Source organism: Colletotrichum chrysophilum (assembly GCF_026319265.1).
Source record: "Colletotrichum chrysophilum strain AFK26 chromosome Unknown scaffold_75, whole genome shotgun sequence".
Lineage (NCBI taxonomy): Eukaryota > Fungi > Ascomycota > Sordariomycetes > Glomerellales > Glomerellaceae > Colletotrichum > Colletotrichum chrysophilum.
This window is the reverse complement of record NW_026517362.1, coordinates 190,708-214,650: the sequence shown is the minus strand read 5'-3', so window position 1 is coordinate 214,650 and position 23,943 is coordinate 190,708. Positions and strand designations below refer to the sequence as shown.

The 23,943-nt window shown below is 54.4% G+C and overlaps 8 protein-coding genes across 8 annotated transcripts; 2 read left to right on the top strand and 6 right to left on the bottom strand.

Annotated features, from left to right (window-relative positions):
• Nucleotides 1–2,083: 2,083 nt before the first annotated feature.
• Nucleotides 2,084–3,063, top strand: COL26b_008544 (uncharacterized protein; the record flags this gene model as incomplete). Its single annotated transcript, XM_053181301.1, has 2 exons — nt 2,084–2,824; nt 3,043–3,063. The coding sequence occupies 2 exons, from the start codon at nt 2,084–2,086 to the stop codon at nt 3,061–3,063; spliced, it is 762 nt and encodes a 253-aa protein (XP_053034805.1).
• Nucleotides 3,064–4,712: 1,649 nt separating this feature from the next.
• Nucleotides 4,713–5,984, bottom strand: COL26b_008543 (uncharacterized protein; the record flags this gene model as incomplete). Its single annotated transcript, XM_053181300.1, has 3 exons — nt 4,713–5,227; nt 5,287–5,427; nt 5,657–5,984. The coding sequence occupies 3 exons, from the start codon at nt 5,982–5,984 to the stop codon at nt 4,713–4,715; spliced, it is 984 nt and encodes a 327-aa protein (XP_053034804.1).
• Nucleotides 5,985–7,377: 1,393 nt separating this feature from the next.
• On the top strand, nt 7,378–7,765 carry COL26b_008542 (uncharacterized protein; the record flags this gene model as incomplete). The annotated part of the gene is made up of 2 exons (XM_053181299.1): nt 7,378–7,424; nt 7,534–7,765. The coding sequence occupies 2 exons, from the start codon at nt 7,378–7,380 to the stop codon at nt 7,763–7,765; spliced, it is 279 nt and encodes a 92-aa protein (XP_053034803.1).
• Nucleotides 7,766–8,413: 648 nt separating this feature from the next.
• On the bottom strand, nt 8,414–10,309 carry COL26b_008541 (uncharacterized protein; the record flags this gene model as incomplete). The annotated part of the gene is made up of 6 exons (XM_053181298.1): nt 8,414–8,692; nt 8,764–9,499; nt 9,561–9,633; nt 9,689–9,905; nt 9,997–10,104; nt 10,151–10,309. The coding sequence occupies 6 exons, from the start codon at nt 10,307–10,309 to the stop codon at nt 8,414–8,416; spliced, it is 1,572 nt and encodes a 523-aa protein (XP_053034802.1).
• A 3,866-nt stretch (nt 10,310–14,175) lies between these two features.
• Nucleotides 14,176–14,907, bottom strand: COL26b_008540 (uncharacterized protein; the record flags this gene model as incomplete). The annotated part of the gene is made up of 1 exon (XM_053181297.1): nt 14,176–14,907. The coding sequence occupies one exon, from the start codon at nt 14,905–14,907 to the stop codon at nt 14,176–14,178; it is 732 nt and encodes a 243-aa protein (XP_053034801.1).
• Nucleotides 14,908–15,692: 785 nt separating this feature from the next.
• COL26b_008539 (uncharacterized protein) lies at nt 15,693–16,642 on the bottom strand (the record flags this gene model as incomplete). The annotated part of the gene is made up of 2 exons (XM_053181296.1): nt 15,693–16,420; nt 16,489–16,642. 2 exons carry the CDS (start codon nt 16,640–16,642, stop codon nt 15,693–15,695), a joined length of 882 nt encoding a protein of 293 aa, XP_053034800.1.
• A 1,338-nt stretch (nt 16,643–17,980) lies between these two features.
• Nucleotides 17,981–18,956, bottom strand: COL26b_008538 (uncharacterized protein; the record flags this gene model as incomplete). Its single annotated transcript, XM_053181295.1, has 3 exons — nt 17,981–17,987; nt 18,055–18,189; nt 18,250–18,956. The coding sequence occupies 3 exons, from the start codon at nt 18,954–18,956 to the stop codon at nt 17,981–17,983; spliced, it is 849 nt and encodes a 282-aa protein (XP_053034799.1).
• A 1,636-nt stretch (nt 18,957–20,592) lies between these two features.
• On the bottom strand, nt 20,593–21,845 carry COL26b_008537 (uncharacterized protein; the record flags this gene model as incomplete). Its single annotated transcript, XM_053181294.1, has 2 exons — nt 20,593–21,392; nt 21,791–21,845. The coding sequence occupies 2 exons, from the start codon at nt 21,843–21,845 to the stop codon at nt 20,593–20,595; spliced, it is 855 nt and encodes a 284-aa protein (XP_053034798.1).
• Between the last annotated feature and the right edge of the window lie 2,098 nt (nt 21,846–23,943).

The window sequence follows — 23,943 nt, the reverse complement described above, 5'->3', positions numbered from 1 at the left end:
TGCCTGACATGTGCGCCAAGGCGATGTTTTGTTCGGACGAATTGCTGTCCACCTGATTTATATAAACATTTCCTGTCCAATTTCGAACGGTAATTTGTTGTACCACGGGTTGGCGGTGCCTGGTTTCCTCCGTGGCGAACCTGTCATATCTCAAGTTCGGGAAATTTAACATGTCTCGCAACCGGGGGATTGGTTTTGCGGAGCACCAGTCGGCCTAGTTTACCTCACCGAGAAGGAAAATGCGGGAACCCTTTTCACGTGGAATTGGATACACACTAAAAACTGATAGCGATAACGCGGTGCTTTACAGAAAGGGCAGTTCGCTTCACCCATCCTGCGCCGCTTTTTCCGAGTTGGTGTGGCTGGGATTCTGCCATTTCGTCATCTGAAGTGTTTTGGACTTGTTGGTGGTGGTATTGGTGCGCGCGACGTAATTCTCGTGTTGCCCCGATCGGGTAACCGCAAAGCCGCAATTCTGAAGCTGCCCTGACACCCCATCACACTCTTGCAACAACTCCATCAATACCACCACCACCAAGACCACCATCGTCGTCACGGTGTGAGGGAGAGCGAGTCTGAGCCCCGGACGGAAGCAACGTTGGCAGATCACGCCCGCATCCCGATAAGTTTCTTGGACGTCCACACAAGAAATTGATCCGCGGGGATTCTCATAAAACGACGCGTATGAGTCCCCCCTGGGCACCGCTGATCCCGCCTACAAGCAAGGTTTGATCGCCAGTATAAGCTTGTTGAGCTCCGCGTTTTGTCATGCGAAGAATGTATTCATATTTGACACGTTTATCGCCTCCCATGAGACAGGGGGCCCGCTGACGTTTTTTCTAGAAGCTTGGACTGCTCGGAGGTGCAACGATCCGCGCCGTCGATATGGGGGTTTGGGGTCTTAAGAGGGGACTTAAGAGTTGCGATGGGGCGGTATGCACGACCATCTTCTAACATTGCCTAGGACAGGCTGATATATGTGAATTTGCAATTGGCATGGCAAAACTGGAGACTGAAACTACAGAGGCCGTGGGCATTTCTGGTGAGCAACATTAGAACACCAGATAAATCCGATGTTGAGCATCGATTAATGATGTTCACCGTGGAAATCACTCGCAGCGATGTGCTTACCAGCGCTTGTCGACTTCAACTTCGAGTTGCAGATGTGCGCAAACAATCTCGTAGGGATGATCACTGGAGGGGTTGATACTCTTGTCACTTTTTGATGAAAACTAGCAGGGCAATTTGTCAGTCAGACTAGGGTTCGTTCTTAGGCACTCCCAGCGGGAAAACGTACGCGGTTCATGCAGCCAAGATTGTTGGTTATTTGCATATTGTGACGTAGAAAATATTGATTACAACTGTCAACACACTCAACGGAACCGGTCTTCAAACTTGTACTTCCAATTAAGAAGACTGTGTTCTATCTTCGGAGCTACTTGACAACTTCATCGCGGTACGTTGCAGTTGAATTGGCCTGGTACTGCCCCCAGATTTCTGTGATGCGACCTCTTGCCTTGTCACATTGCCCAAGGCGCGCTGGGATGGTTGAAATTGCACTTGGCATAGCATTTTGGAGACTGCTATTGCAGAGACTGCTGGAAGTTATGAGTGATTACAGATGGTTCACACCGTAGTCTGGTCTCAGCGACTGACGTCTGATGAATGTAGCAAAAAGTTCCAACATAGCTCTAGTGTGCAACTGGGCCATGTGAAATGGCGGCCTTGCCTCCTTACATCGAACTCTTTTTCCGAGTGACTAACTTTCGTAGGAAAACCTATGAAAGCTGCAGTGTTCAAATAGATCTCTCACCGCATTCTACCATGAATTTTGCTGACAGCAAAGACTCGGAAATTTCATAGTCTCTTGAGCCTTTCTTTGAGATTACAGACCTGTTGGTTGTAACACCATTCTCGCCTAAATAGCTGATCAGAACTTCATCCGAACTACTGTCAAAGCTTAAGCATTGTTCAGCGACGGAAACTCTATCCATCGGTTCTCTACCGGCATTTCACCGATGTCACTGAACTTTGGACATTCCCCTCCTCCCAATTTCATTCTGAATGTGATCTACAGTCAATAATGTCTCTAGAAGGCTCAGAAACAGGCCCAATCGTCTTCCGACCCGGTGCAATCCATCTCCAAGACTTTCCACAGCAAGCCATTCTAAAACAATGCACAACCAACATCCCACGCTTCCTATTCCGCCTCACAGGCCCCCTCAGCGCCGGTGAAACCTCCACAACATCAGTCTCCTCCCGCGCCTGGCTCAACAATTCCCCGACCCGCCACCACGACCTCTTCTCCACCCCACCCTTCTCCCCAGCGCTCATCGCCCACAAGCTCCAAGACCACCTCCTCAGCCTCTACGACTTCGACTCCAACCTCGTCTCCTGGACCAGCTCGCTCCTCTTCGCGCTCCACTACGCCGTGCACAGACATTACACCGGCGAAAGCCCGCAGGACCTGTACCTCCTCATCGTCGACACGACTCAGTTCCCTGAAGGCGCCTTCATCCGCGACCTCGATGCCATCGACGCGTTCAGGGGCTACTCGCGCATACCCCCCGACAAGGACGGGCTGCAGAGATTGTGGCGGTGGCGGAGCGGCAACGCCTATTTTGGGGAGTACCTCTCGCAGGGCAGGCTCCCGCTCGATTCCGAGCTGTGCGATCGCGTGAGTTTGCAGGCGTTGAGCGAGGCTGGGCTGAGGAGCTTGTTTCCGGCGCTGTGGTACCGGGACCTGCCGGCGACGTGGTGCGGCGCCGTGCTCATTCTGCGGATGGAGCTCGGGTCCTCGTCGACGGGGATGGAGGCGGAAGACGTACGTCGGGCGATACCCCTTGCGGGGCGTTTTACCAATCGACGCTTTCGTGTGCCGATGGTGTTTATGTTTCTCGGTCTGTGTCCTCGGCGTATTGACGATGGCGTTGCGGCGCTGATGGGCAGAGAGTTGCTTGAGTCGAGTGAGTTTGTAGGTAAGTTGAGGCTGCCAGTGGTTCCTGCAAAATAATTGCCCGATAACTAACTTAATAACACTAGAGGAAGATTTGCGTTGCTTAGAATCCCTCGTAGACTCGCAAAAGCGGAACCCCCATTCGCCCGAAATTGATAGATATCATGAGCTTATTAGTCTGGCAGAAAGGCTCTTTCGGGATGCAAGCTAAGAGTAGTCGTGTTTCATGCTACGGGAGAAGGCAGCAGCTGCAAAAGATGTACCTGCGGTCACTCGGAGGAATAGAGATGCGTCAAATCGGGTAGATCAATATGGAAAGTTGCTGCTCACCACGTCTCTGCATGATCCGCACCGCCGATCCGGTCAGATAGCCCTGCCGATACAGCACGTGCACATCAAGCTTCCGCAGACTGACTTTCATAGTTTATACTCGAATGTAAGTTGGCTGTGCTTCTTTAGAGTTCGTTGTGTATCGCTGTAGACGACGTAGGACAGAATCAGATAATCCACAAAGCTTCTTCAGAGTTCGGTAGTCGGCTTAGAAGGTTCAACAGCCCGTATCTCGGCAGAATTAGACTCGCGGCTTGCCGTTCAAGTTTTCAAGACCAACAAGGCGTCGGGAAGTCCCAGTAGCACCAACTGTAATCAGAAGGCTATTCCGACGGTTCATCTGACAACTGGCAACTGCCAAGACAGGTCCAATGAAACGGTCTGGTTTGGCTTCTCTGAATAGCTTCATGTACTACGTTGGGAGACATGTCAGACGCTCGGAGGAGCAATTTTCTTGACGGATCATAAGTAGACCACCTGAAGCAACAGGGGCAGCCTAACATTCAAGCCCATATTTCCCCAGGCTAGGTAGATTGTCGTCAATGAAATACTTCTTCCCGGCCTAAATTTTCTTCATTTTTTGGAGAATTTTCGCCTCGAAATTGGCCGGTTACGTCGTGCTCAAGCATAGTACCTTGAAGGCTGAGGCACGTTCGCAGCAAGCTCTCTCGTCTAAACTCTCTAAACTCTCTCGTCTAAGTAGCAAGAGGTCCAGTGCTTCTGCCGCGAGCAAACGACCCAGCGCATCCGCATTGACTGTACGACCACTACCTGTCATGATCAAGGCTACATGTGTAAGTGGATTGCCTTGAATAGTCCCCGCAGTCCTAAGTGAATGCTGACTATGAGCGATAGGGGGTGATGCTGTAAGCCCATTCAACGTTGCTCACCCTCATACCCATCATTGCTTGTGATTGACCAATCGATCTTTGTCAGTCGCTCCACGTGTCTGAACACGTGCGAAACAACGACTTCCAACAAGATGCCTCGAAATCGGCGGACAGTAGGCTGCGCAGTGCGGATGGGCTTTGACGGAGTTGAACCCTTGAAACATCTCTTGCTCATGTCACGCGGGATGGATCGTGGTCAACATCTGCGACAATAGCAAACGCAAGAGGAAGTGCATTCGATATTGGGAAAGCGAGCGTAGGCGACATAATTCATACATGAAACCCCTTGACCAACTGATTACTCGTACCCTCAAGGCCTCCTTCCTAGTTACCAAGATTCTCCCTCCGCCCGACTGGTAGTTTTACTCAAACACACAAGAAGTATACGAACAAAGGAGAGGAATAGTTTGTCAAAAGAGTGTGGATAGAGGTGATACAGAGTTGTAATGACTGTGTGACTTGAAGATCAGCGCCTTCTGATACCAAGGTGACGTAAATGAAGGTGTGGATCGGAAGTAACGTATGTGAGGTGCTCATCAGTGAGCCTCTGGCTCAGCATGCCAGGTCTCCGAGGAGCCGTCGAGCCCGTAGCTCCCCGTGCCGTAAGCCGAGTCGTAGTTTGGCATACATTCCAGAGGTTGAAACCTGTCAATCTCTGAGTCGAAGTTGAGGATGAAGTTTTCTGGAAGCGGAAGCCCAAGCTCATACGCGTACGGGTCAAAGGTGTCCAAGATAGAAGGACCACAAACGTCAGCTGCCGCCGGTGAGGCCGCACGTGAGCTTGGCCGCGTATCGGGATTCGGCAGCGCCGCCGCCTCGGTGGGTGTCGGAATAGACTGGAACACAGTCGCGCATTTTTCAGCCGCGATCTTGATCCACGAACCCAAGCGACCTTGGACCGTCGCTCCGAGATCCTGGAACTCCTTCTCGACGTCGGCCACCAGTTGCTGATGAATCATCTTCGGGATCTCACGTCGGAGGAAGCACTCATACTTGCGCTTCAGGTCGTCATCGTTTGAAAGCCCATTCTTGCCATTTGGAGCGTCGTAATCTAAATCCCAGGTCAACACCCGGTAAACACTACACTATATGGTATCACGGAGCACTTACAAGGGGTCGGGAGGTCCTTGGCGGCGATCTTGCACGGGAACAAGATGTGGTATATCTCATACCATTTGCCGACGCCGTCTTCTGCCTTGCTCCTAGCCTTCAGCAGCTTCTCCTTCTTGGAATCTATTCCCGCTCCTACGTCTATGACGCAGGAGCTCTCATCCTGCCAGACGCATTCGTCCTTTGTTCTCTGGTGCGTTTGAAGAAGTTTCTCAGACTTGAAGTGTCCAAAGCACCGGGTACAAGTAACGAGGAGATGGGTCCGATAGAGATGCTCCCTGGGTCGTGTTAGTCAACATGTCGGCCAAGACTTAATCACCGTAGGTAGGTGTAGCTTGTACTTACTTGAGACGATGTATTTCATACCAACCAGGACCGCAGCAAGTGCGCTCGTTCTTCCATCTTTCAGAATCGAACTTGTAGAAGGGGCAAGCAAACTTTCGTCCGTCGCCTGTCTTTGTGCGTTTCTTCTGCACGCGATTGTGCTCATCGTTGTCCTCGTCATCAGACTCATTGGGTTCTTCACCACTTTCACGATGCTGTCGCTTCGCTACTGGATTCAGCTTGCCAGCGCTCGCAGACCTCTTGACCCCTCTAGCCCGCGTAGACTTGGTGTCGTTATGACCCTGCCCCTCGTAATCCTTTGCTTCCTCAAGGGTACAGATAGCGTCGTCAAGGAAGTCTTCGAGTTTCGCCATAAAGATATTTATGAATATGGCCTTGCGCCACTCAAGGTAGCTGTCAATGGACTTGTTAGCCGGAGGACTTGTCTTGGCTCGGCTTGAGGTTGACTCTGAAGCAGAGGCCGAGTGTCGTGGTGGCGGCGGAGTCGAAGAGTGTTGCTCGCTTCCTCCCCCGCGATGTTGAATACGGGAGCGACTGGATCCGTTGGTTGATGTTCCCTGCGAGAGTCAGGCTTGAGATCGTAAGTTTTGGATGACGCGAAGACTCACTGAGGCTTGTCTCACTGCAAGTAGAGTGTCGGAGGACTTCTTTGGATTGGGAGTGGGTTCTTGATGATTCTCAGGCATGTCCGTTAGGCAAGTGCTCGGTCGACTGAAACGGTGAGCCTTGAACCAACGGGATAGCAGAGGAGAGAAGTCGATCTTCGGCGGGCAGCGTTTGGTGCGTTTCTTGAGTTGAGAGCGACGAAATAAGTTGAATGGATAAGACGCTTGAAAATGTCTGGCTACTGCTGCGGGCATTCTTCTCGAGTGCACGCAAGAGCTACTGTTGGGACATGTTGATGCTCTCCTTGATATTGAATCGCGATGCTACAACGAAGAAGGACTTTGAGGCTGTGCCTGAGGATGTGCCCAAGGAAGAGAATAATGCCACGAACTTGCGAATTCTGGATCTGCGTTGGTGCCGAATGGAAGAACACGATAATCAGGCAACGAACTGCTAGCCTTCTTATATATCGTGTCGCCTGCGCTGACCTTTCCAGGTTGCCTCGCGGTCAGCCCGTAAATGCGCGCGCGCAGTCTACGCATTTGCGTGAGACTCTTTTGACGACCATGGACGAAAAGAGGGGGAGCAACGTGTCAGTGAGGCCGCCTCACTTCGCAATCCAATGACGATTTGCAGATAAGAACGATTGGACGCCCCGGATTGTTCGGAGGAAAGCATGATGAAGATCCCGATCTGTCTGGGGAGCAGCTGAGCTGTCCGTCATGCCATCAAAACGGTACGATTGCGCGCAATGTCGCGCAGATGTCCCTCCTTGCGTGACCCGCTCGCAGGGCAGAGTCGTCGCGTTGCAAAGTACGCGCAACCGCGTAGGCTGCGATGGCTTCACCTGCGAAGAAGATTCGGTGGCATATAAAGAAAGGTGTGGTGACACCCCAGAAGCTGTTCCAGGTTGAAGAGGATCTCAATTGATGCCAACTTTGACCCAATTGATGAGCTTGAGACCCGTCGAAGCGAATCCCGCCCATATCGTAAGTACCCCGAATGATTCAGCCAAATACCTCAATTGAGACTGACGGTAACCCAGATATCGTTACACGGAAGTTGAGAACGGTGCTCAATCCGGCAAGGACTCAGACAAGAACGCCATCTCGGACATCGCCGGGCTGTAGCAGCGACCCAATGGCTCTGGAATCAGAAGGTCCATCGATGGCAGTTTCCGGTGAAAGGTATGGATCACAGCGTGCCACGTCGAGAGAAGGAGGAGAGGGAGGGGGAGGGGCAATCCTCGGAGACGACCTTTCGCGCGGGATGATGCGGGTGCTAATCCGTTCGCAGACAGCCGGTACCCAGAGAGGACGCCGTTATGCTGGCTAAGTACCTCGCCAGCAGAGACTCGACCGTCACGGAGACATTGGCCGTCGTGGCTAGCGGCAGCGGCAGCGGTTCTGCCGCAGCGTCCTCGGCGTCGACAGACCGCCTGCGGGAGAAGACCCAGCAAGTCGACGCACTGCTGCAGCAGCTCAAGCAGGCTGGTGGTGGTAATGGTGGAAACAGTACCCGGCTATAGCGGCGGCGGTGTGGCTCACTTGTCGTGGGAGTCGCTAGGGGGTGTGTACAACATGTTGGTGGTCTGTATCAGTTGGATCTTCCGTGGTTTTTGGGTTTGAACGGCTCGGAAAAAGCGTTGGTATTTGTTTGAATTCGAAGAGAGACGCAAACGACGACGGACGTCGCACAAGAGGTCCATTTAGAGTTTGGAGCGTGCACAGCCGACTTGTCGGCCTGTTGTCCTGAGGAATCAGCGCCTGTACGTACTTTTTGCAGTGCTGAGTGTCGCTAATTGATGAAATTGTCACCCCGTCCACCTGCCTTTTCAGGGGCCTCGCTTCGCTCAAGCACGTGGACTCCCGCCTCCTAGCCGTTGATCGTAATCTTGGGAATCATTCGAGAATCTGAAACGACCGAGAGCGAAAAGAGAGAAGACGTCCGGGGAAAGGAGACGATATCATATCTCGCTTCTGCTGAAAGTCAGGTCAACGGGAACGGGCCCTTCAGCAAGCCCGAAGAGCCTGGAAACTGCGCCAGAAAGCTGCGCCAAGTTGGCAGGGCATGATAACAAATACGTCAAGATGGTGTGTATGTGTGTCTAATTATTCAATTATGGTAGGTTTATGTGTATATTTGTCAGAGTTTCTGCTGATCTTGTCTAGCCTTTTCAGTTGACGGGCACGCCCAGTATCGCGCACAAGCCGTCGTAAGAACCGCCGGCGACTAGGTTGCTGCCGGTGCCATTGGCGAACGAGATGCGGTTCATGGTTTTCTCGTCGTCGAGCTTGTACATCGGCCACATGCCGTGGCAGTCGTAGTCGATCAGCCCCGTCTTGGTGTTCTTGGCAAAAGCAGCCCAGGCGCCGCGAAGGTACTTGCCGACGGCCACTTCTTGTACGGTGCTGTTAATCGCTGACTGGGGCACGGTGTTGAAAAGAACAGGGAGCTAAACGCTGTCAGCTGCAAGGTCTCATATCAAAGCGGGCAGAGAAAAAAAGAGAAGAAAGCACAACTGACCTCAGATGCATGCCATGCACCGCTAGCAGGCGTCGTGGTGATGGCAAGGTTGGGGAAATCGCCAAAGTAGCGGTATCTCCAGGTGGGATGGCCAGCAGTGACGGCTCGTGCCGCTCGTCTGCCAGCCGGGCAGGTGAAGGCTACGTTGTTGAGTCCGAGCCAGTACGTTTCGTTGGTGTCCGGGCTCCCGAGCTTAAACAGACCGGCCTCATTTTCCAGGTTGCCGATCACGTAGCCGCCATCGGCCGATGGGCGGCCGCTGTAGTCGGCAAACACAAGCGCATCGTCGACCGTTGGTGCAAAGGAGAGACCGTTCGCGGAGCCCAATCCGGCGTCGCTGGCAGACAATCCCTTACCAATGATCTCTTCAGCAGTCTTGCTGAGCATGCACTCAGACACGGTCTTGGGGTCTGTTGTGTTGCCGCCGCAACCGACGTTGCTGGTAACGTTGAACCACTTGGCATTAACGGTTTCGTTGGTGAAGACACCAAAGCCCGTGGCGACTCCGCTCATCGGGATGAAGCCATTGGCAATCGGATCGGACGCGTAGGCATACGAGTAGTAGTCCACGAGCGACCCACCAGCACTCTGGCCGAAGATTGTAATGCGCTGAGAGTCGCCTCCAAACCTGCCAACGTTGTCCCGGACCCATTGAAGGGCCATGCGGATGTCGAGAAGTCCAAGGTTAGGTGCCGTAGCGGGATTTCCAGGAAAGCCGAAGACGTTGAGGCGGTAGCTGTCGGGGAGACCCGTGTTAGTTGAGTTGCCCTTAAATCCGAATTCCGGAAGAAACTCACTTCATGGACACGACCACAACGTCATTCTCGTCCGCAATGAACCTTCCGTTGTAGGCGGCGGTTCGGGAGCTTCCTGCGACTGAGTCAGTGGCCGGTTTGCCGAAAACTTCGGACGGTCGCTCGGTTACCTGTTGTGAAGGCGCCTCCGTGAATCCAGACCAACACAGCCTTCTTGGCATCACCGGCTTGTTGCTTCGACCACACATTCAGAGTCAAGCAGTCTTCACTCTGAGAGCCGGTGTCGGTGAGTGCGGTGAGAACTACCGCAGCTGAGGCTGGAACACCAAGCTTCTTGATGGCGTCGAGAGAGGTGCTGCTGCCGGCTGGTTGCATGCATTGATGGCCCTGGTCAATGCTCGTTAGTCTCAAGTTCAGAAGCGTGTGGAAAATTTTGAGAGCATTGCCAGGCAAGCTTCCCCGAAGCCTTGAAACTTACGAAAGCGGAGCCGTTAATAGCTTTGGTGCCGGTGAACTTGACGGGAGGCTGAAAGCGCAAGCTACCGACGGGCGGCTCAGCGTACGGAATACCCAGATACTCAGAAACCTGCCCCAGTTAGCTAAGCTCTTCAACATCAGTGTAGTGAGCGAACCTGGTCCACGTCGGGGGCGGCATGACCATTGACCAATCCGCCAGTGGTGTTGACAGTCTGACCAACAGTCCATCGACGGAGGAGGGGGGTGGCAGTTGTGAGACCAGAGACGATGACCACTGCCCTCAGGACGTTGCTGATGGTGGTTTGGGCCCTCATGGTGGATATCGATCACTCAACCAAGGTGACGGATATCAAAGACCTGGGGTTGGCGTGGGGGGCTAGAGACCAAGAGACCTGCGACGGAAACGAGTGGCCTCACAGCTGTCAGTCGCTGAGATTAAGAGAAGCGCCGGCGGTGATCCATCAATGATAATGGAGATTGGGCCCTGTCTTTAATATGTCAACGAACTCTGCCGTAACCACGGTGGGCCATGCTTGCCGAGGAGACCATCTCCATCTCCCCGGGCCTGCTCTTAGTGTTTGGGTCCGAGAATGGGCAATGTCTCCCGCAATCGTCCCATGGTCGTGATGGATACCCCGGATAGCCAGCCCGCACTCAGGTGAGAGTGATGAGGCTAGACGGGCGTCGCATGGGCCACCCACCTGTTTATTGCAGGGGACCCATCTCATACGAGTGTCGTCGGCACCCAGATGTGCGGATGACAGGGCAGTTGGAGGGTTCATCGATAGAGCCTCAGAGCCAACTAGCCGGGGCAGGACGGATTGTGGGTAGGTTCGCAAGAGTGTCCGAATTGGGGAGCCCTGTTTGCCCCTCTCAGCTCGCAGCGATCCAACCTCGATGCCCACAATGGTCCAGTTTTTCGTTTTTCCAGCCACGTGCGGCTAGCGAATTCATATTGCAGAATGACAAACCTGCATATCATATGCAACTCGGCCGTCCTTTGGGATGTGACATGAATCAACTGTTCAATTGACAGTGGCCGGGCAAAGTGTGCCAACCCCATCGCCTTGCATAGGGGTCCCAGCAGCGGTCAACCCGGCGAGTGGTGCGGGCGAAAAGTCAGAGTACGAGCGGGGTCAGCCGCCGGCGCGGCATTGCAATTGCGCCGCCGTATTGGGCCGGCCGTATTCTTCTTTTCGGACCCTCCAGATTGTCGGTGAGTTTCTGTCGACGATGGTTGGTAGAATGCATGCTTCCATGGCCGTCCACGACAAATTCTAAGCCTTCCCCAACATGGGCCCCTTCGCGAGTTTAAACGGCTGCCGATATCACGGTAGCATATTAGTGATCTCATCGTACTCCCGCAGCCAAGCTCCCAGTCGTGCCAGTCACAGGCGAGGATGACGCCTTAGGGAGCGGGGGCTCATGATTTAGCTACAAAGTTAGCAACTCAACCCCGCCGGCATTGAGGCTGTTTGACTTTTCCGTTGTCAATGCTCGACTACGCAGCAAAGCCAGATACTCAGCATTGGATGAAAAAGTCCCGAATGCGGTAATGGCCCTTGCAGTAGAGCGAGACCGAGCGTAAAATTCTTCGCTTCAATCCAGGCACAGCGCGACCATACCGTCGATTCCGTGCTGAATTGACTTCGGCATCAACCAGACGAAAGGTACGCCAGGGCTGCGCCATGTAGATTGGATGGAAGCGAGCCATTGAGAAGGCCTAGAGTCATCGAATAAACCTGATAAGACAAACATGAATAGTGATCCTTCCGCGGTGAAATGGCCACGCGTTCATACTAAATGTGGTGACAATCGGAACTTCCATGATGGCCAAAACACTCCTCCAGTAGGAGATCGGGCTGCCGAATACGCTCCCTTGGCTCGTTCTTAGTGGTCTCAATCGGCAACTTCCTCCATCACTTGTATGACGTTTGTATCGACCACTAGAGTGAGCTAGTGCAAATAACGTTGTAGTTTGGCGTGCCTCGGCTGCGCTAAGGACCCGGCACGACGAGGTTCTCCAGCTGCATCCGCAAACTAAAGACAGCTCCGGGGAGTGCTCCGGGTAGAGGGAGAGGTTCGGAAAAAGCTGGCCAACCGTCTCGTGTCCGTGAGGACGGCAACCCCCGCTTGCTTCGGAGCTTGTGCATGTAATGCATGGCGGTAGGCAGGCACCTGTGACGGCGGTGTCCCGCAAAGGTCGTTTAAGTGAAGGCGAGCCCGACGATCTTCATGATTGCCGCCATGCAGGATTGATTGTGTTTGGGAGTCACCCGCGTTTGTTGAGAATGGCTCATCGGCAACTGGAAGAGGATCGCAACCAACGTTGAAAGACAAAGATCCCAACTTCGGCCCGTGATGCCGACAACCACCAAGTCGAGTTTGCTTTTCGAGCTCATCCGCGACGGCAATACCGACTGCGCCTCTGATGCTCAATATCTCCGGCTTTGCAAGCACTCAGCAATGGCTGAAGAGATTTGATTGATTTCGATGCCAGTTTCGAGACAAAAATAGCTACCTCGTTTTCGAGAGGCTTGAATGGGCCCCTCGAGGAAGTGAACTCCAGCTCAGCTCGCCAGGGGTGAGCCATGTTACCTCGCTTGAATGTCGGCAGACAAAGACACATCTACGTCGGGATGGTTCAGAGGCGGTGGTTGGTGCAAACATAATGTTTGTCCCCAGATATGCGGCGAGGGCCCAAGGGCCTAGACTGCGATATATTGCTCATGGGCATCGGGTGCAGAATCATCGATCTTGATGCTCTTGAAATGCGATTGGACTCTTAAAGCCACTTTCGATACTTGGCAGAGATATTCGCCCTCGTGTTGATCGACGTCCCGCGCAGACAAAGACTTGAATGTTGATGTGACCACACGAAGTGGTCTAAAGCGGGTGGGTGCAGACGCCACTAAGGACTGGAAAGGCTCGCAAGCTTGCCTCGACGGGGAAAGGCTGGACTGACGCGGGAAAATATGGAGATATTCTGCCTTATGATGGAGATCTTGCAGCTGACGAAGCACCAGTCGTTAGGTTCGCCTTGGCTAAGCTTGTCTGCTGGTTTGCGGTGCACAAGGTTGGAGATGTCCCGAGGAAACTACGTTCCATCGAAAAGCAAGCGAGCCGAGGCATGGGAACGTCAAAGACAGATGTGCCGCGAAGCATGCATTGACTGAAAATGCCGACACTCGGTGCGACCTTGATGATGTGTCGTCGTCGGCCATGGGTGAGAATATTGCTGCACTACCTAGAAGGAGACGGAAGGCGGCAAGCGAAGGAAGTGAAAGGTCGGAAAGAGGAGCCGGGTCGATACTTTTCAGTGGGAAACGGGTAGCCGAGGTGGGGTCCCGCTCAATGCACTAGCCCGTTCCGGCAGACGGCGCCAAACAGCGTTGAGGGAGGACCTAGCTACCCAAGCTGCCACTTGCCGTCAACAACCGATCAGCGTTCTGACAATTGAAACATGCAGCAACGTCGGGTCGATCTTTTGGCTAGGTACGCTACCTTAGGCTTCGCGCCTACTACGGAATGAGGAATAAGGCAGAAGGACTAGTCGTGCGCGGCAGTTGATAGCTTCCAGAAGCCCCGGTTTCCATCACACACTGCGGTGTGATGCCCTCGCTTGGCAGGTACCTCTTTCCTGCACCCGAAATGAATGCAGCCAACGCCACGTCAGACGCAATTTCAAGAAGGCAATACCTGCGAAGGCGCATCAGACAACTGGTAACCGAGCAGCAACTCTTGTCTCCCTTGACCATGAGGGCAGCACCAGACACGATTGCCTCCACCCGGAAACGAACCATTGTGAACGCAAGCTTTTTTTCATTACCATTACTTTCGTATCAACTACAATGGCTAACCGACCCTCAGAAGTACTCGGCGAGAAGTATCCTGGAGGGCTATGCTTTCTCTTCGACCCAGGGCACTCTACACGTCACTCGTCTCTGCAAACAAAGATCGGTTCCGAAACCTGGGTATCGAATGACCCGACCAGCGTCGGTAACCTGTTGCTGAGTGCGGTTTGCCAGCGGCAGCCAGTGTCGGGTCCGAACAGAGTCGCTCTTTGACGCATGGCCGTCGCTTCTGTTCACCATACGCCCGGTTCACTCTTCCCACGTCGCCTGCTCCGTCGACTGTGGTCTCGGCCCAAACCAACATCGATTTATCTCGGACCTAGCCCTCAGTGGCTCTTGCCCGACTCCGCCTGCTCCTTCCTCTTCGCTGCGACGAGGGCATCAAACCTCTGGAAGCCAGGGTAACCCTCAAAAAACAGGCTGCTAACCCACTGCCACCAAACACTGGAGCCAGGCTCGATGCCGTGCTTCACCAGACGAGTCCTGTGGAACCACCAGCACTCGGTGAGATGGATGCCCAAGACAGGAAAGAAGATGGTCTTGACGAGCCAGCGGTAAAACAACGGGCCACCGGGAAACACCGTCTGCAGGAAACCCCAAATCGGTCGGCCGGGCAAGACGAAGCCCAGCGTCAGGTAGCAGACGAAATAGAAGGCGACCGAAATGCCTACGATCAAGGCGAATCCCGAAGAGGCCTCAAAGTGCGAGACGGTAATGTCGCTGTAGCCAAGGGCCTCCCTCGACACACGCGCCATGCCGACGACGGCAGGGCGCACCTCCTCCCACGAGGTCAAGGCCGGGTTAAAGGCAACAAAGTACTCTTTCCCGCCAAGGCCACCAGCAGCAATGGTCATGCCCTCAAAAGAGACGTCCTTCATCCACGGAGACGAGGCAGCGCTGCGTCCAAGACCAGCGAAGTGCTGCAGGTAGTAGGAAAGTTCGCGCTTGTGGTCGCGGTTCATGTGCGACATGATGCGATCGCGGGGGTCAATGGCACCGGCGCCGCCGGCTGAGGCGGCAGCTCCCGAGGAGGCGGCGACGTTGGCCTGGCGTGCCATGTTGTGGTTATGGTTCGTTCGGCAAGTGGCTGGTGAGACAGGTGTCCAATAAGAAGCGGCCCGCAAGTGGCGGAAAGGTTTTCCGGCAGAGTTCTGGACCGCGCCGCCGGGTCGAAGCTGAGAAGCTTAAAGCAGGCGCTGGGAAACCTTCAAGAGTTCGCGTTTGAGTGAGAACTGGAATTTCCCTCTCAGGTGTGGAGGGGAGAGAGGGGGGAAGGGCAGATAAAGCGTTGGTGAGTGAGGTTGGGACGTGGAAAGGAAACGCTCAGGACACTCGAGCAGGAGTTCCAACCAACAAAACCCAGACCAAAATTGCGGCAAGTGGTCCGTGCGATCCTTGTCTCAGGCGGTGAGTGGGGCGGCCGTCGCGCTCTTCTCCACCGCCCGTCCGGTGCCACAGCTTCTGGTTGGAGACGGCCACCAACAAGCTCTTTTGTTGCTTTTTCTGACAACTGACGACATGATTTGATTCGAAGGAAAAACGAGACAGTTTTGACAGGAATCCGTGTCCCGAGGTTGGTTATGAGGCTCTGCTAACGACCTGACTTTGTGAAGCTCGAGCCTTCGGGGAACTCGGAACCCGTGCCCTTTTCCCCCAATTCTCAGAGAACGGCAACTTTCGGCAATTGCTTCTCTTTGCGAAATAAGCTTTCCGACGTTTCAATCTCGAGAGCGGGATGAAGTCCGCTTATCTCAGCAACTCTTCGACTGGTTTAGCATCATTGGGAGCTGGAACGGTTTGAACGTCGACTTTCGTTGACATTTGGAAATCTGCTACAACTCTATTAACTCATCGCGCTGCGCCTGTTCGTCGACAGCTCCTCCACATGTTCGGTCCCACCCCCAAGCTCAGGAGTTCTGTCCGTTGCCAGCTCGACGGGCTGCACCGTCGGGCGCTTCCACTCTGCGGAGTACCCGCCATACTGCGAGGGCGATGTATACGATGCAGGCGACGTGTACTGGCCTGAGGGCGCGTACCCGGATGGCGCGTAGTATCCCTGAGCCGCAGCATCACCGAATGCTGCGCTGCCTCTTGAACCAGGGCCTGATTTGTCGGCTCCGCTCTTCTTTTGATGCCGTTTCCATGCCAGGAATGCTGCAGCACCAGCAGCAAGTAATGTCCCCAGGGCTGCCCCGATGGCGATGCCAGCCACAGCGCCAGCAGAAAGACCGCTTCCGCTGCTGTCACTTCCATCTTGCTGCACCGCGGCATCGGTGGATGCTGAAGGCGATGATGTTGATGAGGGTGGCGAGTACGCTGTTGGTGTCGTCGCCGTGCCTGCAGAAGTCGGCACAGATGTCGATGTCACCTCTGAAGTCGGCGCTGGAGCTGAAGCCGATGCCGAAGCCGAAGCGGCCGACGTATCGGTGATATTGAAGTAATGCGACTGGGCAGCCTGCTTCACGGTTCCCGCCTGATAGAAGGTCAGGTAAAAGACCCCCAGCGTCTTCGCCTCGGCAGGAAATCCATCGAAACTGGGCTTCCAAGTATACGCCCTGCTCGACAGATTCACTGGTAGAAAGTCAGTCATCGTGAGTCTTGTCAACATCCCATCACCTCGTTGCTCCTTGGAGGCCTACCTGCGAGCCTCTTATACAGAGACGTCTTGAGCTTATCCGACGCGTCGCTCCACACAACCAGATCAATCTGGTCAAAATCCGTGTCCCACAGAAACGTAATGTCCTTGCCGACCTCGTAGGCTGGGTTCTCCGCTGTAGTCACCTGTGGGTCCATCGGCGGCAGGTCGTCGGAACTGGTTCACGGCGAGGGCATTCTGAGCGAACGCGAGGGCCACACACAGGAATGGCCAGGGGTGCATGGTGTCAATCCTCGGGTTGGTGAATCGGAGAGAGTCGAACGCTGCTCTTGAACCCAGGGGCATGCCCGTTCAGGGCAGCTCCTGTATATATAGCCCCTTCCCTCCCAGGACTGTGTGCTCGACGCTCAATTGCGACCTGGTCTTGCCAATGCTGGAGCCTAGCAGGGCTGGCAAGACTAAGATGGCGTGGCTGGGCGCCACGCCTATTCCGACCTAGCGAGGCCGTTGATGGCTGATTTCCAGCGTCGCTGTTGGTTGCCGGGAGATCGAAGAAGAAAGTCCAAGTTTCATCTTGGGGAAAAAATAACGGGCGCTTGCCGTCCGGGCGCTTGAGCGGCTGAGATGGTGTGCCAGAGAGCTCTGAGTGCCTATCTTTATATGTCGGCCAGACAGCAGGGCGCTCTGCCTCCCAGATCTGCCCTTGAGCCACTCCACTGATCGAAATCAAAGCGCTTCACGTACCGGCCGAGTGGTCTCTGATTCTCCAGTAAACGGCATCCAATCGGATTACCAAGCCTTCTCCACGCGATTGAAGAGGTCAAATTCTGGGCCGACCGTCGGCAAGATCTGTGTAGGTGCTGTTCCGTCAACTCTTAGTTCCGAAGGGACAGCCGCCGGCCCGGGTCCGGGCCGGCCAGTGGGGAATGACGGGCGGGATGTCCAGTCAGTCTTCACGGTCTGGCTGGAATTAGCTGGTCTACAACGCGTCGTTCAGCCCCGTCTTTTCCCTGGCGGGACTAGATGCCACCGAGCTGCCATTGGCGCCCGGAACCATCAGCATTGCGGCCATACCGTCAATGAATGCGGTCCTCGTCATGGCAAGAAGATCAGCGCATATATACTCGCGGAACTGGTTTAATCAACTATTGTGGTTGTGAATCCCATTGATTATATCGCATTTAGTACGTAGACTTACTTTGAGTAGGCAAGTATTCGCCCAAGGGAGCCACGAATATCCTCCGAAAAGGTGTTCACGAAGCGTAGAAGCACCCCGGTGGAAACACCAATCGTGTCGTTCTTGCACGAGCTACGTTGCGCCCAACAGTAGAGATTTGAAACAGTGAGAAGACAGCTCCAAAGATGGAGTGTTAGCCCGGCATCGCTTGTGTATCCATGCATTTGATGCTATGATGACCGACGCTCAGCAGAACTTCCTCCAGTATCACTGCAACCAGATTGGTATCATACTCGAACCCATCGATATCAAGCAGCAAAAGACCGGCCGTCCAACACATGGGCCTTGGACCCTCTTATCAACTCCTGCAATATTGTCGGGAACCCCTGAATCCCGGAGATCAGGCTGCACCACCCAGGCAAGAAAACCGACCCGCTTCTACCACGGAGGATCTGCTTCGTGATGGCATCCGCAACGTCTTCCGGGTCGAGCAGGTCCGCCGGAAAGTCCCCCTTGGCCGTCGCAAGCTGTATCAGAGGCGTGCGAGTGAACATTGGGTGGATGATGCTGCTCCCCACATCAGACCATTGCCTTCACCTTTCAATCATGAGAGAGAACATCACATACCTCGTACACACATTCCTCGCATTATACCGATACCTCAACTCCTGCGTCAACCCCTCATGCAGCGACAACGCAGCCGCTTTGGAGCACGAATACCCCACATTGGACGCCAGCGTCAGGAAGCTCGCCATGCTCGCGACCGTCACCACATGCCCATGATCCGCCTTCACCATGGCCGGCAGAAACTCCCTGACCATCCAGAACTGCGCCACAATGTTCACGTCAAACGTCCGGCGCACCTGCTCGTCCGTCTCCGCGAGCAGCGGCTTGCCCGTCCCGACGCCCGCGTTGTTGACCAGCACGGTCGGGTTGCCGCCTAGATCCTCGCGCATGCGCTGCGCGACGGACCGCACGGCGGCGGGGGATGTCACGTCGAGCTGGTAGAAGCGCGCGTTGGGCGGGAGAGGGGTGAGCGGGGGCTGGATGTCGACGGTGACGACTTTGATGTCGCGCGCGGCGAGGTTGCGCACGAGGAGGGCGCCGATGCCGCTGCTTCCGCCAGTTATGAGGACCATCTCTTTGGACCAGTCCCAGGGCGAGGATGTGCGGAGGTACCAGCGCGCGAGGGCCTTGTTGAGGGTGTAGATGAGGCTGAAGGCAGCTAGGATGCCCAGGGGTTTTCTGAATGATCGGGATTGCAGAATTTGGCGGGATATGACTGCAAGATCGGCAGCACGCAAACGGTCGAGAGTTGGTTGAAGGAGACCCATGATAACACAGGGGTATAGGCGGCCGCGAGAGGCTGATTGTCGTGAAGATCTGATGCGGAGGAGCAGACTTTGACGATGCGGTGTGTTGCACGACTTGCTATGCGTAACCTTTCAACGGATTATCGGGCTTATATCCGTACGACTTACCAAATCCATCATCTGCGATCCTTTCGCCCGCGCCTGAAGCGTGCAGAGAAATGGCATCGGGCTGGGTGGAGGCGAGTCAATGGTCTCAATTGTGCTGTTTCGACCATCGCCATATCCAGCCAGCCACATTGCAGGAACAGGTCGGATATTGAGCTGAGTCCAGTATACGATTTTCCCCATACGTGCGTTCCTGTCCGTTTTGGCTGGGCTGCATGGTAGTTGCAAGACATGACGTCACCCACACCGTAGCAGTGAGGGGAGACCGGTGAGGTGAGCGGGGTTATCGAGATGCAGCAATGCGGTAGGACGACGTTTGAGCACCATCTAATTCCCGGTGGTTGCACAACTAGGTGCACAAAGGCCGTTGCGATTGTGGGTCACTCCGGTGTGGGTACGGTTGCCGGTCCTCTCCGGCCGTATCACGGAGCGGACATCGGAGCCCGGTTGCCATGTCGGGATCCCTTTTTCCTGGTCGGCAACCCTTCCCAATAAAGCCACTACCTTGTTCCCTTTCGGGGCCATCGTGGGAAAATTGGCCGGACAGCTCCGCACTTGACGGATCACTCCAATCAAGGGTCCGGTCCCTGAATCCCACCATTCCAGCCCCCACCCGCGTTTCCCGAACCGCCACAACATGCCCCATCCCAAACATACTTCTTCCACCATCCTTCTAGGCTCCCCAGCTCACCACACCCAAGCCACGAAACCGCTCAAAGAGGTGGTCTTGCAGTTTCAGACGGCCACTTCAGGCGGAGAACCCCGCGCAGCAATAAGAGAGTTCTACACAATCAATTACCCCCTTCACCCTGGTAACACGCACTCACACAGATTAAGCTCCGATCAAGCTCCCTCCATACCTGCCCCCGCGCGCCCGATGATTGGTGATCTTCCACGTCGAAAATGAACGGCACTTCTTCCAGGTGGTCTGGAATCACGCCACTTTTGAGATGGGGATGCAAACCTTATCCCACGACGCGAAGCCGCGACGAGGTCTGCGGGCGATATGCCTCTCGTGTAGAGAGTAAATGTCTCCCGTAAGGTCAAGATATTTTAGGCCTGGACCCTTGGTTTCTGGATCTTTGTTTCCAGCACGTGGCGCATTCTTATTCAGACTTGGCTTTTCGATTGAGTTGAGCCCCGGTTTGGGCTGATATCGTGGGCTGATGCTCCAGCTGCGAGCAACCCGGCCATGGGCACGTCCAAGTCAGTGGTTCGGACAAGCCCCACCATGCATCCATCTTCACGAGGAAGTTTTGATGAAGGTTCAAATAATACTATTACTTTTACACTGTTCAGTTCGTTTTACGTATTTGCCCGTCAAACCAACGCCCTTCCATGCAAATGGTATCACAGATCCCATGCCCCAACCAGTAGTATCCTGTTATCCCCAAAACAGTGACTCAGTGCTGTGAACCCGAGCTGGCGCCGAATCGCGACTCCGGTCCATCGACTGCCTTCGTGCGTCTGCATTCGTGACCCCAAGTTCTCCTTAGAATGTAGCCTTGTCCCTCTGTCCTCTCCCAAGAGGGTCCTCAAACGTAGTCGTAGTGCTCACGTGAATCCCGCTCTCCATCGAGCTCCGCCTCGTCTCAGCAGCCTCACCACCATCCGCATGCCTAATATCCGTCCTCACTTCTCCTTTCGACTTGTCCCCCAGCTCCAGCTCGCTCTCGTTCGGCTCCCTGGCCTTCGGTATGAACGAAAAGAACTTGCGCCTCTTCTCCACCAGCCTCGCCGCCCGCGCCACCTCCCTCCTCTCCTCCTCGTAGTCGAACCGGCCCTGGTACTGCCGGTTGCTGTCAATGGACCTGAACCCAGACCCGGCGGACGCCTTGCGGTTCGGCGTGATCTCCGTCGCTGCCGTCGACCCAAATATGCTCGGCAAGATGCGGTTGAGCAGCGTCCGCACCGCCGGCAAGCACACCACGATCATGGACACGGACACCTCCACCCCGGACCAGATCAACGGGTCTGTAAAGTCCCACGTCGGGTTGAGCGATCGCGTGAAGAGGACGATGTACTGCAGTCGCACGCACGATGTGATGAGGATGAAGACGCCGAGGCTGAACATGAAGAAGATGCCCGCCTTCTTGCGCCTGGACATGTTGAGCTTGTAGAGCAGTGGGAGCGGTAACAATATGATGATGATGTCGTGACTGATACTCAGCCCGCCGGCGACAAAGGCGAGGGTGTTGATGTCGAGACAGTGGTGCGGGCCGTAGTCGCCGCGCCAGCCTACCCAGTTGAACTCGAAAGGGATGCACTGGAAGATTTGCATGAAGAGTAGAACTGTCGTCGAGATGATGATGTAACCCATCGTTCCGTACGTTGCCCAGCGGAATGGTTTGTTGGGAAAGATTCGGAGGTAAAAGAATAACACTGATATCTTGGTTAGGCCTAGGCAGGCTAGGTAAAGGCTCTCGTCAACATAGAATACCTGGTCCGGTTAGATGCAATACTGATGACAACAGAAGGGTGACTAACTTTGAGGCCGAATGTCAGTTCGTCCGGCCTAACCATCCATACATCTTCTCCAAAGGCAACGGCACCGGCTAAGTCTAGTTAGTAGAGAACTTGATAGCGGAGTCTTCTGCGCTTACCAATTTGTCCAAGCACGACAAAAACGGCAAACATGAGCTGTCACTTGTCAGATCGCAGCCATCTACATCCCTCGTGAGTTGACATACCCCTGTGAACAGCATGATCCAATCGTCCGGAGCAAAATGGTGCATCGTCGTCCATCGCGCGTATAACCGCAACGGAACCATCAAGAAGCCAGTAATCTGAATGGCCAACGGCGCCAGAATGTCCACCTTGCGCTCGCGTGTTGGTCTATTGCATGCTTCGGCCTCTATCCTTGCGACATCTATTGGCGTGTTAGTGTGCTTCTCAAGCAAATTTTGAAGGGAAAGGACGGACCTAAAGCTTCTATCCTCGTACAATTTGCGAGGAGACATACCTGCACCTGCGTCTTCAAGTCTTCATTGCTACATATGCAGGTGTCGTTGTCGACGGAATGGCACGCTGACGCTGGTATCGCGTTGATAATGCAAGTCAACTACACCACCCAAAAGTAAGTCAATATTCTTCAAGAAGAAGCCACCATAATGAAGCATTCCGAAAATTACTCACTCCGCATGGCGGCAGTTGGCCGACGAAGTCGGTGAGCGCACCCTGTGATACCCCAAAGAAGGCGACCGCAGCCGCCAGACCGGCCTGCATCCACCTCATCTCGCCTTCCCTCTCGTTCAAATGTAGATGTGCTGCCGTGTAAAAGCCTATAACCGAAGGCGATAAAATGATGGAATGGAAGAAAAAGGGGCAGCTTGAACAGATGTTGTGCCCTTGGATCGTATCAAAAGGGACGAATCTCCCCGTTATGGAATTCGCGGACGACCACAGACAGCTTGCTTGTCAATGTCATCCTTGATGGGGAGGGGTGGGGGGACGGAGGGGGGAGATGCAGCTGCGATATAAGCTGCGGACTGCCGTCCGAGCAAGGGAGGTTTGCGCTTGCTTTTTCCTTTTCGCTCAGGGGAGGTAGGGAGGAAACTAGCACGGGAGATGGACTACACACTATCAGCTGGTGTGTGTAGAGACGGCAGAGTGAAAAAAAGAGTGGTGTACGAGAGAGACCGCCCAAACTCTGGTTGGACTGATCCGTCCCGTCCCTTTAGCGGGAAGTGTGGCCCGGATGCATGCCCTTTGCAGGTAAGCTTTCGTGCTCTCCACATGGCTCGAGAGCCGTGTCCCAACTAATCACGTAAGGTAGGGAAACGGAGTAGGCCTGTCCAATGAGCCTTCACACGCATCGAAGGTCTCAATGAAGATTGCTGGACGGGCAAGCCGGGACGGGATGGGAGGGAGGGGAAGGGGAGGTTTGAGCGGTTCGGGACGGGATCAGGGTGTGTCAGTCAGGCTAGATTATGTGAAGGAGCGGAGCGGTATCGTCTCTCGGGTGTGACTTTGCTTCACCGTAAGTGACTAGCAGAAACACATTTCGCGCAAGAGTCAATGGAACAGACAATCGAATGAAGCCCTCGTGGCAGTGGATCCTTGATCCGGCCTAAGGTAGGGAATGATCTGGGTGACATGAGCCATTTGCTGGGCGTGAACGGTTTCGTGCATGTTTCCCGTGTCACGTTGAGCGCCACCCCGGTTGGTGACTTCTCATGGCTTCCTCCTTTTTTGCTTTTCCCTGCGTATTCGTTGTTTCCAACTGCCGTGAGGCAATCCCAACTCAGGCAAAGGCTCTGGGAGTGAGTCTTCATGAGTAGTAGCCATGTCCTTCCGTGGTTCCTCCTCCCGGAATATGCTCGCTCAATATGCCTAGGGCTGGGAGGACTGAATCATGTTTGCCTTTTTGTCACAGTGTACTTTTGCTAGTTTCATCCGAGCTGCGGAGAAATTTGACCTTGTTGACCTGAGTAAGGTAAGGTGCGGGCCAACCAGACGGCGTTGCGTGAAGCTCAGGTGGGAGGAGAGGAGGGAGAGCCACGCGGTGACCAGCAGCTTGAGCTTAGCTCCCCACTGCGGAGATCTCCTTGTTTCCTCCTGTTTTCCCACATTTTCCCCATCCAATTGCTGGGCCAATTGCTGGGAAGAGAGAACAATAGTAGACCACTCACCAGTCCCAGAGCCATGAACACGCCGGAGGCCCGTGCGGTGAAGAATGATGTTATCGCCATGCAAGGCCGATCCATGCAGGTCATCTCTCAGTTCCCCCTCAATCGAACAAGAACACGATCCTTGGGTTCGACGCCAGGACGACGGATGCAAGGAGTAGGACGAGCTTCCTGCACAAATGAGATCCGTCTTGTCCCATTGTCCAGGAGGAGGA